The sequence below is a fragment of the Cyprinodon tularosa genome, unplaced genomic scaffold (genome assembly GCF_016077235.1).
Source record: "Cyprinodon tularosa strain WSP-4 unplaced genomic scaffold, ASM1607723v1 ctg40, whole genome shotgun sequence".
NCBI classification, from domain to species: Eukaryota; Metazoa; Chordata; class Actinopteri; order Cyprinodontiformes; family Cyprinodontidae; genus Cyprinodon; species Cyprinodon tularosa.
The window spans coordinates 1705455-1719553 of record NW_024039119.1 but is presented as its reverse complement, the minus strand read 5'-3'; the positions used below and the strand labels follow the sequence as shown (position 1 = coordinate 1719553).

Below are 14099 nucleotides of genomic sequence, written 5' to 3'. Positions count from 1 at the left end.
TCTCCTTGTAGCAGCGTCTTGTCAGTTAGATATTGTTAAAATGTGGAGCAGTCTATTTATCGGACTTGAGTGTGCTTAATTGTGTGTCTGTTTCTACAGGAGTTAATTGGGGAAAAAAAGCAACGTTTAAGTCTATTCCTGTGGGCTTGCATGAATCTATGTCTACCAAAGGGAATGCTGGTGGAAAGAGAGGGTTCTGGGTGGCCTCCGATCTTTGTGGTCTGTCTCCTATTGGCTATGAGAGCGGGGAGAAATGATCCACTGTGCAGTTTTGATGAGGTAATGCTAGATCACTGTAGTTTACCGCTCCTTAGCAATTAAAAAACACTGCTTGGTGGCTGCTCTTCACATTTCAGCCCAGGTCTTCTAAAGGTTGAGACCTGCTCCAATGCTCAGGCTCGAGTAAAGTCGGTTTATGGAAGTCAATGAGGGTTTCTTTTGTCTTCTTGGTGTTGAGCTCAAGGTGACTGTCAATGCACAAGGCCAGTGCTTAGACCTCCTACCATCTTTGTGCTTGATCAGTCGCACTACAATATTATCCTTATAGTGTTGGATGTATTCCACATAATTGTAGGTTTACATTGTGTGCAAAGAAAGAACTGGGCTAAGAACTAGGGCTGGAACAATTAATCGGATTAATTCAATTATTGAAATAAACGTCCAGTAATTTAAAAATTAATTAATCGCTAACGGAAGCATAGAGACTAATACATGCCTTAAGCTGACAGAGAAACCCACTTGGAGGAGTAATTTTATCAAAATAAAAAAACAAAGTATATTAGAGCATGTTGGCAGAAGAAAAACACTTTTTTTCTGTTAACATGCTAATTATTCAAGCCTGTCATGGTAAAAGATTTGGACTTGAGGATAACAGTGGCAGCTTTGAGGCCAGTTGTCTGTGTAGCTGGATGATGCAAACGATTGAGATGTTAGTGATTTAGGCCTTGTTGCCTGCTTGTTGCCTGATCCACTGAAATGTACTGGAAAAAAGGATAGGCCAAAAATATTGAACTCCCTAATTTTACTTAATTACATTTGTACTGCCTCCAGGGTAGCTTGATTCCAAATAATCTGTCACGAGACCCTTAAACCTAAAAAAAAAAGACACTTGTATTAATTAAATTCAATTAAATTCAGTTTATTTCTATAGCGCCAATTCACAACACATGTCATCTCAAGGCACTTTAGAATTCAACCAGATCATACAGTAAAATTGATTCAACGTTTCCTATCTAAGGAAATCCACTTGATTGCATTAAATCATTGACTCGAAGGCAATCTCTCACACTAAGCATGCTTGTAGTGACAGTGGAGAGAAAAAACACCCTTTTAACAGGAAGAAACCTCCAGTAGAACGAGCCATCTGCTGAGGCCAACTGGGGTTCAAGGAGACAGAAGCAGAAATACAGAAAGAAGCAGAGTGTAATAAACTCAGAATGTTGGACCCAGAATTCGAGGTGAAACAGGCAGTGGGAAAGATCAAAGTGTTTATTAAAACTAACAGGAGCGCGGGGCTGCTCGTCAGCTGGGGGGCGGGTCTCTGCAGAGATAGGAGAATACAGGTCAGTGACTGGATGTGGAGCTGAGTATGATTTGGAGCAAAGTCACTGACCTGATTCAAAGTTCAAACCGTTCACGGAGAACACAGCCGAATCCAGACAGGAGGTGAGACCGCAGTTGTGGCGGGCGACGCCCCCGGAGTTCCTAGAGAGCGGGCGCCAGCTGAACGAGCAGCAACCGACTCCAAAGGGGAAATCCAAAGCAGGAGTCAGAACACAAGTCCAGGTTCAGAAGCCGGTAGAATCCAGGAAACAGATCAGACAAACAGAGCAGACAGGGGCAAGGCAAAACTCGGGATCCACAGGGTAGAAACTGGTCACAGTCAGGAAAACAGAACAGACTTCAGAAGGCTAGAGTTAGTCTCACCAAAACGCTTGAATAACCTGGTGCTGATGGGAGGCAAACACACAACATAAATAGCAGAGGAACCAGGTGGAAATGATCGGAGTTAATCAGCCGCAGAACCAATTAGACAGAGGAGCAAGGAGCAAAGGAAAAAAACCAAACCATCAGCGCCAAGATCATGACACAGAGATACAAACGGCATGTATCTAATGCATGTATCTAAGGCATGCATGTAATGTATCTTGAAAAAATTAGCAATTCTTGATTTATAATAATTTATATTTCTATACCTCTCTATTTTTGTGTTTACTGATTTATATGTTGGTAAAACAAATTAAAAACTCAAAAAATGTCACTTTTTACCTAAGTTAACTCTTCTGCGCACCAATAGAGCAAATAGCTGGACAGCGATTATTAGAAGTCTTTGATTGCTTTATTAGAAGTCTTTGATTGCTTAAAAGGTATGTAGCCATGATTTAGATTTTTTTAACTCACTACCATTGCCTAGGTTTTTATGACACATTTAACTTTGTTTTTGCTAAATTTTTTAGCAAATATAGTCTTTCTGTGTATATTTACCACAGCAACATCATGTTACCAGGATTATGATTTTGAATACATTTGGTCAACAAGCCGAAGCATTGGAGGTGAATGAGTGTGGAACTACCAGAGTAGTTTTGAAAAAAGAAAGGTCCAAGATAAAGTGTTAAAAAAGATGTTTGATTCCAAGAGGGATAAAAATTGCAGAAAATTTCAATGTTTCTTGTGTGTAAAGTTTCAGAAAATTTTTTTTTTTCTCATCCTTCTTTCTCTAAGCCTTCATAGGGAGCTTGGATCTGTCAGGTGTTGCAGTCAGGTGCTACCGTCACCAAGAAGGAAAAGACATCTTAGCAACCTTGTAGGTGTTTTAGCGTGCTCTCCCACATAGACGTGCATCTGAGCACATCTACTTCTCTCCGCTGAAACGCTCATGCAAAGTTTTGTCAGACTCTGAAACACTCTTCCTAATGAGCCGTTGCCATGGGATCCATGGCAGTGTGAGGTTGTGGCGTCATGGCAACAGATTACTCACTGCCTACTTTAGGGGCTGGCGCCCAGGCAAAAAGCGCCGTGGTGGTGTGTGTCACAGCTCCTGCGTGCGTTGATTAAGGTTCGTCAGAGCAAGGTCGAGTCCACCTCCCTGCTGTTCGCCACATCAGGTGCTCTCTGCAGTGGTGAGGAGTTACAGAGACGTGATATATGAAGCTCCACAGGGATGCACTCAGTTTCACTGACCCTGAGCTCATCTTCAGCACTATGTGCCCATCTGATGCAAAGAAGACAAGAGTTGAAGTAGACTGGCTGTAATGAGTTACTTAATTAATGTATGTTGAACTTTGTAGAGCAAAATATCTTGGTGTTTTGTTGTGCTGCACGATCTATCAATAGAATATTCTTAGTTTAAGAATATTGAAGACTTGCACAGACTTAAATGAGACAATTTCTGAATAGAAAAAACAGAAAACAGCAGAAGCTAAAAAGACTCATTTATTCGTCTTCTGAAATTGTCTCCAAATTCATATTTTATTATTTTTAGGAAAAAATAAATACATAAAGCTCATTCAAATCACTTTTCATGCCCAGCTCACGAGAATTTGACTTGTGTGTATGTGCATTCCTTGTACATGTAGAGTGAGCAACGTTAGCAGATTTCATGGTTCGTTTTCAAGGCTCCTGTAAGTGGGCATGCCAGATTGACAAAATGAATCACGTAGGTTTAGTTCTACACATTAATTAATCTGGGAGCACTCCCATCGAATCTGTTGGGGTAAAGGAGGTACATGCTGACTGGGTAAAGAAACACCTCATGCATGCTTGCAAGTTTGGTTTTAGCCAATCAAACAAATAAAAACAAACAAACAGATGCAAACAAACAAACCAAAACAACTAACACTTTTATGATCTTCTTGTTTCTCGTTTAAAGATAAAAACATGGATTCTGACACAACAGATGTCAGAGCAGCAGCTAGATGTACTTCCACCTGTGACAGGGGTGATCCTAGTCTGTTTGGTGTCCATCAGACATGTATTGAATGAGCATAAGAGAGATTTAAACACTGTGACCTGTTATAAACAGATTAGTAACCGTGTGCTGAAGTTGGTGGCTCAAAACCTCGGGCGGCAGCTCTTCCAGGAACTGCGTACCATTTACTGCGACGTGGTACTGGACAGTTCAAGTGTTACCCCATATTTTGCTACCCATCATATTTGTGACTCAAGCACCTGTTGTTGCATATTTTCCTCACAGGTTTTCTGCCTACTTACCCTAACATCAGCTAAACCTAAAGGACAGTCTCTGTTTATTGGAAATAGTGATGCATTTTTATTCCTGATGTAAAAATTCCGGCTTCCGTAGAATCGTGAGCGCGCATGGGGGCGCTATTAGGAAATCCTATACACTACTGTTTAGGCTCTAAAACGTTCTAAATGACTTCGTTTCGAGTAAATTCTGGATGCTACCCACTCAGGACACTTGGATTACATTGGACGAGCAGTATGGAGGAATATTGACACGTTTTTGTGGACTTTTATGGACCTTTCTGTCTCGGTCACCATAGACCTCCATTATTTGAATGTCAGCAGACAGCAAGAAGCCTCCCAGATCTCCAGATGCATTTGAGATATCAAAAAAGTACTCCAGAGTGTTGTTCAGCATGGGGGTGAGTAGAAAATGAAGGCTAATCATGTTTTGGGTGTACTATTCCTTTAAAGCTCTATGTTTTAGTTATTTAACAAACTCAAACTGCTTTTTTTTTTCTCCCTCTGTATTTCAGCATTCATCCGATCAGCTCCTATAAATTGCCCCCTCTCTCTGAACAAAAGCCTCCCCCCAGGATGATGCAACCACTACCATATTTTAATGTGACAAGTTTGTTATTTTTTTAGGATTTTCTGTGGTACTAATTTTCCCCCATGCAGAGTGTTAGCATGAAGCACTTCTAACTGCCTTCTGTCAATAACACATTTGTTCTGGTTACTCCTCTATAAAGTCCAAATTGTGGATTGTCTATATAATAGGTGCTGGTTAAATGTTCATGATGTATGAATGAACTGGTCGTTTCCTTCCTTTCTGACCCACATTTCTGCTCCAACAAGCTGACACTCAGTGACCTCACAGAGGAGATGGCGGACATCCAATTCTGTTTCCTCACAACAGATCCAAATTCTCTATCGCTGCTTCCCGCTTACTCCATTGGCAACACCTGCTTGAGTTAATGAATCTCAAAAGCTGCAGAGGAGCGATGTCGCTGCATGGTTAGGCTTGTACTGTTCCTGTTAGTAAAGAGAGCAGTAGCTCGAGTAGCAGAGGGGAGTCTGAGAGGTATTTATTGTGTTGAAGGAGAGGAGATTCTGTTAAAAGGATGATGGAATTATAAAAGTTATAAAAGATATGATCCAAAACAAGTTTTTTTTTTACAATTGTAAGAATATTGTACTTATACTTTTTGCTAGTTTTACTAAAGACACTTAGAAGTTCAGGATCTGAATGTTTTAATATGTATGTTTTGTCAAGGAAGGGTGGCGGTTGGTTGAGGACCCAAATGCAGAGATGACGAGGCAGTAGTGATGTTATGAGATGAGACGAGTCTCCAAGGCATGGGTGGAGAACTGGAGGGGGTGTTTCCGTAAGGCACGTATCGAGGCTTCCTTCATTTGGGGGAGGCGCCAAAATAGATGACGTCTGAAGCCTCGCTACCCCACCATGCCACGTGACCGCTTCAGCAAGCGGTTCAGCTTACCCGGAACTTCGTCAGGCTTTCAAACAGCTTCTGTGTTCAGTCAAGATCTGGGAGTTTGTAGAGAGTTGCTGTCAGTTGGATAGAGTTTTTTATTACAAAAAAAAACAAAAAAACAAAAAAACTATTAATTTATTTTTGGTTGGACTCAGTGCTGCACAAATTTGTTTGCCAAATACCAAAATGAATAGTTTTTCAAGATGATGCAAAGTTAAAGTTGACGCGGTTACCATTAGTTATAAACCTAAAAAAATTAAGTATAGGGAAGTTATCATTCAGAATTGTAGAAAATATTTCCTTTAATAGGGTAGTCCCGTAACGAGTATAAGGTTTAAAGATTCTGTTCTTAACATCGTCTCCTGCATTACTTTTACTTTTATACTTTAAGTAGATTTAAAAATTGTACTTTTACTTTTTACTTGAGTAAAAAGCTTAAAGCTACAGTGTGTAATAATTAAAGGAATATACAGTCAGAAATGTAATATATTATACATAACTATGTTATTTATCATCATCTACGAGCTCAGCCTCTTAACCTTAATATTTGCGTTGCCTTAGAATTCGTTATTTATAATTACATAGGAGCGGGTCTCGCAGCCATGGAGGCAGACATCTTTGCGCTACAGCAGCGCAGAGCCAACAAACTAGCGATTGCGAGATTGCCAAAACGTCACAACGTTGTAGAAAAAATAACGGGTATATTTATTATCTTAAGTCTACATGAAATCTATACCCTACACAGACTAATGAAATACTATCTGTAAAATTATCTATGTAAACAAACCTCATCACTTGAGAAGGTAGGTGATGCGGACGTGTTGAAAGACATTTTGTTTCGTAACGCTCGCCGTACTGTTGGGGGGGAGAAGCGGTGGGGGGGAGATGTTCATGTTGCTGCAGTCTGCAGTCTGACCGCTAGATGTCGCTAAAAGTTACACACTGTAGCTTTAAGTTGATACTCTAACTCTACAAAAGGTTTTTAAACCATAGGATTTATACTTCTACTTAAGTAATAAACGTTAATACTTTTGCCACCTCTAAAAGATACGGATGGTCCTCCATTTCAACAAAAAGTGTAAATTCTATATAGACATTTATGCTTTTTAAAAATTCCTCCGCCACTGACAACATTCTTAGATACAGGTAAAAATGTGTCCCTTTCAGGTGCTTTGATTTTTTTTTTTAAATGCCATCTCCCATTTGGTGCTCACCTCCTATTTATTTATAAAGTGCTAATTCTAAGCTATTAGAATGTTTTCATTTTCAACGTGACGTAACGTAACGTGTTGTTAGACTTTTTCAAAATATGTAGGTATTTATTAAAGCAAGAGTTGACTGTTGCTAATTAAAAGTCAAATTTGTTCCATACTGTTCATTTTAAAGTGTTTTGAGTTTCTGCTGGCAGTAGGATGAGAAGTAAAAGAACAAAATATGTCGCTGAATTTGGTTTTGTCAGGTACACCAGCTTAAAAGAAATGGCTCTTTGTTGTAAACGCAAAGAAATAAATTGACAACAATTCTGATAACAGTTCTTTGAGATACATATTCCCTGCTAAGAGATTAATTTGGATTAAATTATAGATGACCCAAAAACTGATCTAAATGATAATTACAAATATTTCAGAATTTTGTTTCTTTGAAGTTGAATTATAACCTTTAAAACACCCAGGCTTATAATTTTAAATGCAATATTTTTTCACTTTTTTCTATCAGCAAAATGAAAAGAAAGCTAAAGATACAGCATGCACAAACACAGTTAAATAAAAAAAAAAAATTACTGTAAAAATTAAAAGGAAATAATAATTAAAAGGAAAAAAACATGATTAAATGCTTCTTTTTTTTAAATTATTGGGATAAAAAACTAGACCCAGAATTTAAATGTTCATTTTTATCTGACTGCACTCTGATATCTTTCCCTTTCTCCTCGTGCTCAGTTAATCACACACAGCGTTTATTTTTTTATCCGTTAATACCAAGCTGCTTAAGGAAGAGAAAAGATAGAAATCCCTTTACAATGTCTGGGCTCAGCAGTGTTTCCTATCAAACACTAGAGGTAGCAGCGCAGGCGGCCCTTTTCTCTATACGGTTTTACTCCCTGACAGATGTCGAGATGTCTGCCCCATTGGAACGTCCGGGGATTTTCGGCCGGTTCGGGTTGTTTGGCGTGTCGGAGGAAGAAAAACACAAAGGGCTGTAGCTGCTGAGAGATGAAAAGGTGTTGGACAGGCCCTCTTGAGAACTTAAACCAATTTCTGAATGGATTCTTTTTCTTCATTTTTACAGCAATGTTTTCCCAGTTTCTTGTCCAGCTTTCTTTTCCTTTTTTGTTTGTTTGTGCTTTATTTCTTTCCGTATTCTTCCCCCTTTATAAGATAGATAGGGCTATCAACAAGCAGAAGAATAAGAGGAGCCTTTTTTGCCGTGATTGAAAAAGACAGTGAGATATAACATCTGTTGACGGATTTGCTCTGAGCTCCTGTACATTGCTCCACCCCTGTGGAATAAAGTAAAGTTAAATGGGCATGCTGACCCATTTTCCCCTCTCTACAGCCCCTTGTTTCTTTGCTATTTCCATTTCCGCTTCACAATGTTGCTTTTCATTGGAGCGTAACGAGCAGGTTCAATAAAAACATGGCTGAGATGACTTTATGTGTTGTGTCCTTTTGGGGTTTATTGCATTCTTATCTAATCCATATCCAGATGTTGAGATTATTATTATTCTAAAGGCTCAGCCTGGATAGTGTGCATCGATGCACACCCCTGCTCTCTTTGATGTTTTTTTTTTCTATGTGTGGTTCAGCATATAAACATCCCAGACTAGACAACAAGGCTACATTAAACGCGCCAAGTAAATCAGGGCACATGTTTTATCCTCATTTAGATTACGTTTGTAATTGCTGGTGTTTTCTGCTTTAAAACTAACCTGAACACATCAGCCTTTGAGCGCAAAAAAAATGGTTTTATAATAAAGCCTATAAAGTCTGGAGTTTTTGTGAAGGACTTTAAGGACTCAATTTTTCAAAGTATTGAAAAATTTAAAATAAAGAAATGTCCCTTTAGTTATCTGTACTTGGAGGTTCCTGGTTTAAAAACCCTACAACTCTGGAAATAGTAATTGAAATACTTTTACTTTAGAAATTGCATGGAAGGAATAAAAACTGAGAATGATTTTGACATGGTAAATAGATAAGAGTTCTAACTAACCAAAATGCTTTATTGCATCAGTTTTGATTCCTTAACCTCATCAGATGATTTACGACTAAGTAATGGTTGTAAACATGGATCACGGGTACGCTTCTCTTATGATCTGCCTTGCGAGAGGGAAGTTGTTCAAAGTAGCTGCATGAATACAGTAGTGGGATTCCATATAATCTGCCTTTTTTTGGCAGAGGTTCTGCAGCCATACAGTAGCAGCCATTCAAAGGTCCCTTCCCAGTCAAATTACAGCCCACTTCCCTGCAGCTCCCAGCAAAATTCCCTCCAACTTCCAGCCACTGGAATGACCCCCGTACTTCTCTTGGGTGTGAATATTTTTTTACTCTGACTCCCCCCTTTCACTGAATTACAGGGTCTGACCCGGAGATGGCAATTCTCACAAATCATGACAGAAAGAATATTTTAGTACAAAGATCGATGTTTTAAAAGGAATTATAGGGGACCAGCCAAGGACCAGCCATGAGCTAATCAAGGAAAGAGTGAAAATTTGAAATGGCTACTACTGTACAGCTTTGAGTCTGCAGTATTGTTCCAATACAACTGACCATTTCGTCCCATGAATACTGTACCTGACAAACTGTATGTGTTAAACAAAGCTACACATGGAAAAAATTATTGGTACCTTGCTTAATGAAAGCAAAACCCACAATGGTCACAAAATATGTTGAATCTGAAAAAAATTATAATAAATAAATAAATCTATGAAAATGAACACATTAAATTCAAATCAACCATGATTCAACTCAATGATTTCAAAAGCTTAAACTCATGGAATAGATCTAGACAAAAATGATGGTACCCATAGCAAAGACTGAAAATAAAGTGACCAAAGGGACATGTTGAATCAAGGCATGTCCACTAATTAGCATCTATATATAGGGCTACAGGTAGTCACTGTGCTGTTTGGTGACATGGTGTGTACCACACTCAACCTGGACCAGAGGAAGCAAAGGGAATTATAAACTTATCAGGAGGTTATAAAGGAAATTATGGACAAGCCTGGGAAAGGTAAAGAATATAAGACCATCGCCAAGCAGCTTGAGGTTCTTCTGACTACAGCTGAATATTTTATATAAGATCCATGATGTAGACAACTTGGAACGTGGCAGAAGGAGGAACATTGATGACGAAGCAAAGAGACGGATAATGTGAATGGTAACAGAAGATCCTAGAAAAACTTTTAAAGACCTTAAAGGGTAATTTCAAGCTGAAGGAAGATTAGTGTCAGATCGCACCATACTTCAGGGAGAATGTCCTATGGACAGATGAGACAAGAATAGAACCTTTGAAAGGGCACAGAAGTAAATGGAAACTTCCTCTACTTTGAAACATGGAGAAGGCTTTGTTATGTTCTGGGCTGCTTTTCCTCATCTGGCACTGGGTGACTTGAATTTCTGTCGAGTACAATAGAATCTCAAGACCCGTAAGGGGAATGTGTTGCCCAGTGTCAGAAAGCTTGGTCTCAGCTGCAGGTCATGAGTCTTCAACAGGATAATGACCCAAAACACAGCTAGAAACAGCATAGAATAGATTAAGTTTGTCAGAGTTATTTTATTGAACCATGACTGAAAAGCAATATCTTTTTTTTTATAACATTTTATTTATATTACTTTTGTCAGATTAATTTTATTTATATGACGATTGTGGGTTTTTCTTTCATTAAACGAGGGGTACAAAGAATTTGTCGGTGTGTGACTTTACTTCCACTAATCAAACTCTTGAAATGTTGGAAGGGTAAAAGTGTGGAACATTAAATTGCCAGATGTTGCAACAAGTAATGTTCCAGCTATGTTTTTCGATGCATCTAAAAGTCTATCTCAAAATGTGATTTCTAGCAAAACAAGACAGCCAGATCTTTTTAGATATCATAAAAACCCTACTACAATGGACTTAATGCGAGATCTATGAAACCCCCAATTTGTAACCATATTTATTACTGGTAAGCCACGCAGAGGTTCCTTGAGCATCATAGATTTATTTACCTCAGATTTATTTACCTCAGCATTCCAATAGCTTAAAGTTTATTAACCTAACACATTTAAATAGTTTTTTTCATTACTTTAGGGTGCCTGTATACAGTGGCACGGGAAGGGGGGTGCTGCGGGGGCTGCAGCCTCCCTCGTCATAGCATCAGCCCCCCTATGGTGGGGGGCTGTGGAGTAACATAATATTGTACTTAAAAACATGAAATCATTTATGTATTTATTTTTTAAAAGACTGTGTTTGATATGGGATTAAAATGATGGGCTGTGTATAAGATATAAACTAATGATTCATTATTTTAAAATTTCATAAAAAACTAGGCTACTCCCCCGAAGTGCTTCCGCCACCTTACATTCGTTTAGGCATGGCTAGCAATAGGCAGCAGAAACGTATTTCTGACTATTTCGAGGTGAGAAATGGTTTTAATTCCCCTATACGCTAGAATAAGGCTGCATATCACTAAATATTATGTCTGTATTAAGCTATTAAGTGATAAAATATGAAATTAGTTTTTTTTGTGTGTGTGTGTTTTTTGTTTCAGATATGAAATCATTCCCCATATCCATAGTCGAATGGACTTTCAAGACGTTCAATGCTCAGTTTAGGCGATATTTAGGCCATGTTTCATTCAAGTATTCCTGTTCCTGTAGATTGTGAGCTGTTGTTTGTTTTGAATGATTAAAAGAGAAGATATAAAGTTTAAAATGTTCATGCTTTTTTCCGATGCATTTTAAATGGCAGTTTTTGGCGACAAATGTAGGCCTACAATATTATGTTAAAAACGTCAGCCACAGCCCTCAACATAATGATGTCATGTGTTTTCCAACCCAGCCATCAGCCCCCCTCGCTTGAAACAGCTTCCAGCGCGCCTGCCTGTATAATCAAACTTTAATCTTCAAAGTCTTTAAGTCTTCAAAGTCTTTTTTCTGGAGAAATAGACAATAATAATATATGCAACAGTACAAAAAAATAACACACAACAACCTCAATACACAGAGAGTTCATAACTGAGGTGCCTATTGTAAAAAAAACATACTTCAAATACAGGACTTAATGTTCCTTCAAATTTCTCTCAATTTCCTCACATTTAGACCCACTTAACACATTTCTTTATTAATCCGCCCACATATGTGATAGTAGCTTAAAGCCTAATCCAAGAACTTTAAGTGCTTGAAATATGTTGGAAAACTAAACTAAATGTGAAAAAAAATAAAGCCAAAAACTTTTCCAGTTCAGACAAGATTTAATCTTTGCTTCTTTATAATTATTTCTTATGAAAATATAAAGCCCTGGTAGTTTTTTTGACAATTTTCAACAGCAACACAGACATACTATGTAAGAAAGGGCAGCAGCGCTTATACTGCCTAAGAAAGCTAGCCAGGTTTCAGGTTGACAAGACTCTAATGACCATGTTCTATAGATCTTTTAGAGTCCATACTTACCTTCTCTGCCATCTGCTGGTACGCTCGTCTTATTTTTTATGTTTTTTTTTTTTTTGTACTTTATTTTTGATAAGATTTTCCAGAATACAACACTAACACAAAAGGGGCAATATAACCATAATAAAAGGTGCTAATTAACATGTATATATATATATATATATATAGACAGAAAAAAAAACTTTATGCTTGTCTTAATGTAAAGAATAAAAATGCCATATCTAAGATTGTAAAGGTCTGCAGTGAGATCATGGGTGTTCAACAGAAAAACATGACTGAAATGCATGAAGAGCAGGTTATTAGGAAGACTGAGTCCATCTTGGATAATTATACCCATCCCCTACATAACAAATTCCAGTTTCTACCCTCTGGTTTAAATATCCACCAGCTCGGACCAATAGATACAAACACTCCTTTATTCCCTCTACTGTTCAGCTGCTTAACTCTACTAGGAAAAGCAGATAGTCATATGTTGCATGCATATATGCACTGCACATATTTATTTATTTGTTTTTTCTCTCTCTTTTATCCACGTTACTTTTATTATTTCAAAATATTTTATGTGTCTCTTGTGTTTCTTTTATTTTTTATTTGTGAAATGTGAACGCGTGTGTGAAAGGTGTACTACTACTGCACAAAAATTGCCCATACTGGGACAAATAAAAGCTACTGAACTGAACTGTTATGCTCTGGTTGTGGGATGAACTACCTTCCTCTGGGGTCTATGGTTCTGATTTTACAAATCCGTTTCAATATCCTCACATTTTGACATAAAAACTAAAAACCATTCACTAAAGAATTTAAACTTGTATTTTACCCACATAGTGAATGTCACATTTACTCTGGTTTTCTAACCTGAGGGCTCAATAGATATTTTCCTAACATGTTTAAGCAGACCTAATGCTGCAGGATCATATTTTAAAACTATCCTTGTTAAGTATAGCACATTTTATTGGCAACTGGCTTGAAAAAATAAAAGCAGATCTTCTTCCTGAGAACAGTCTGGTCTTTCCAAGATGAATATCCACCCAAACGTCAGCTGCTCAATAACTTCTCCTCACACAGTTAGTCTACTACTCCTGCTGGACTGCTTTTCCACATGTGACTCAGTCTGAATAAAGCAGTGCCCACTGTGTTCATCAGGGTTACTGTATTAACCCTCGTGTGGGTGTCCTGTCTGTTTGCTGTGTAGGAGTTTGCCACTCTGACCAAGGAGCTGAACATATGCCGGGAGCAGCTGCTGGAGAAAGAGGAGGAAATATCGGAGCTAAAAGCTGAAAGGAACAACACCAGGGTATGTGGATGTCTGTCCCCAAGCAAATGTGTGGGCAAAGTATGTATTTGTGTCATGCTGATCAAAAAGGTTTGAAAGGAATGTTTTTGTGTATGCTTACGGTGCCGTAGCTGCTGTTGGAGCACCTGGAGTGTCTGGTGTCTCGTCATGAACGCAGCCTCAGGATGACAGTGGTGAAGAGACAGGCGCCGCCGCCATCTGGAGTCTCCAGCGAGGTCGAGGTCCTGAAAGCTCTGAAGTCTCTCTTTGAACACCACAAGGCCCTGGATGAAAAGGTGGGCCAACAGGCATGCTTTGACTCTGATCAGAAAAGGCCTAATTAAGTAGCTCCGTTTCTTGGGATTATCGTCATTGATGGCGTTAAGATGCCATGCTTCTTCTCAAAAAGTATGACTGCCCCCACCCACTGATTAACTCTAAACTAGTCGATATTCTGGCTGTTATGTTATTAACGAACCTCATTACTACTGCACTGTCACAGTAAAA

At 38.5% G+C, this 14099-nt stretch overlaps 1 protein-coding gene across 2 annotated transcripts in view; it reads left to right on the top strand.

Moving 5' to 3' along the window:
• ppfia4 (PTPRF interacting protein alpha 4) overlaps window positions 1-14099 on the top strand; it is a 119651-nt gene that overhangs the window by 66114 nt on the left and 39438 nt on the right. For both annotated transcript variants that reach the window (XM_038298052.1, XM_038298051.1), the window contains exons 2-3: window positions 13512-13613; window positions 13724-13888. In XM_038298052.1, the coding sequence (XP_038153980.1) occupies window positions 13512-13613; window positions 13724-13888 (267 nt within the window). The remainder of the gene's footprint in view (window positions 1-13511; window positions 13614-13723; window positions 13889-14099) is intronic.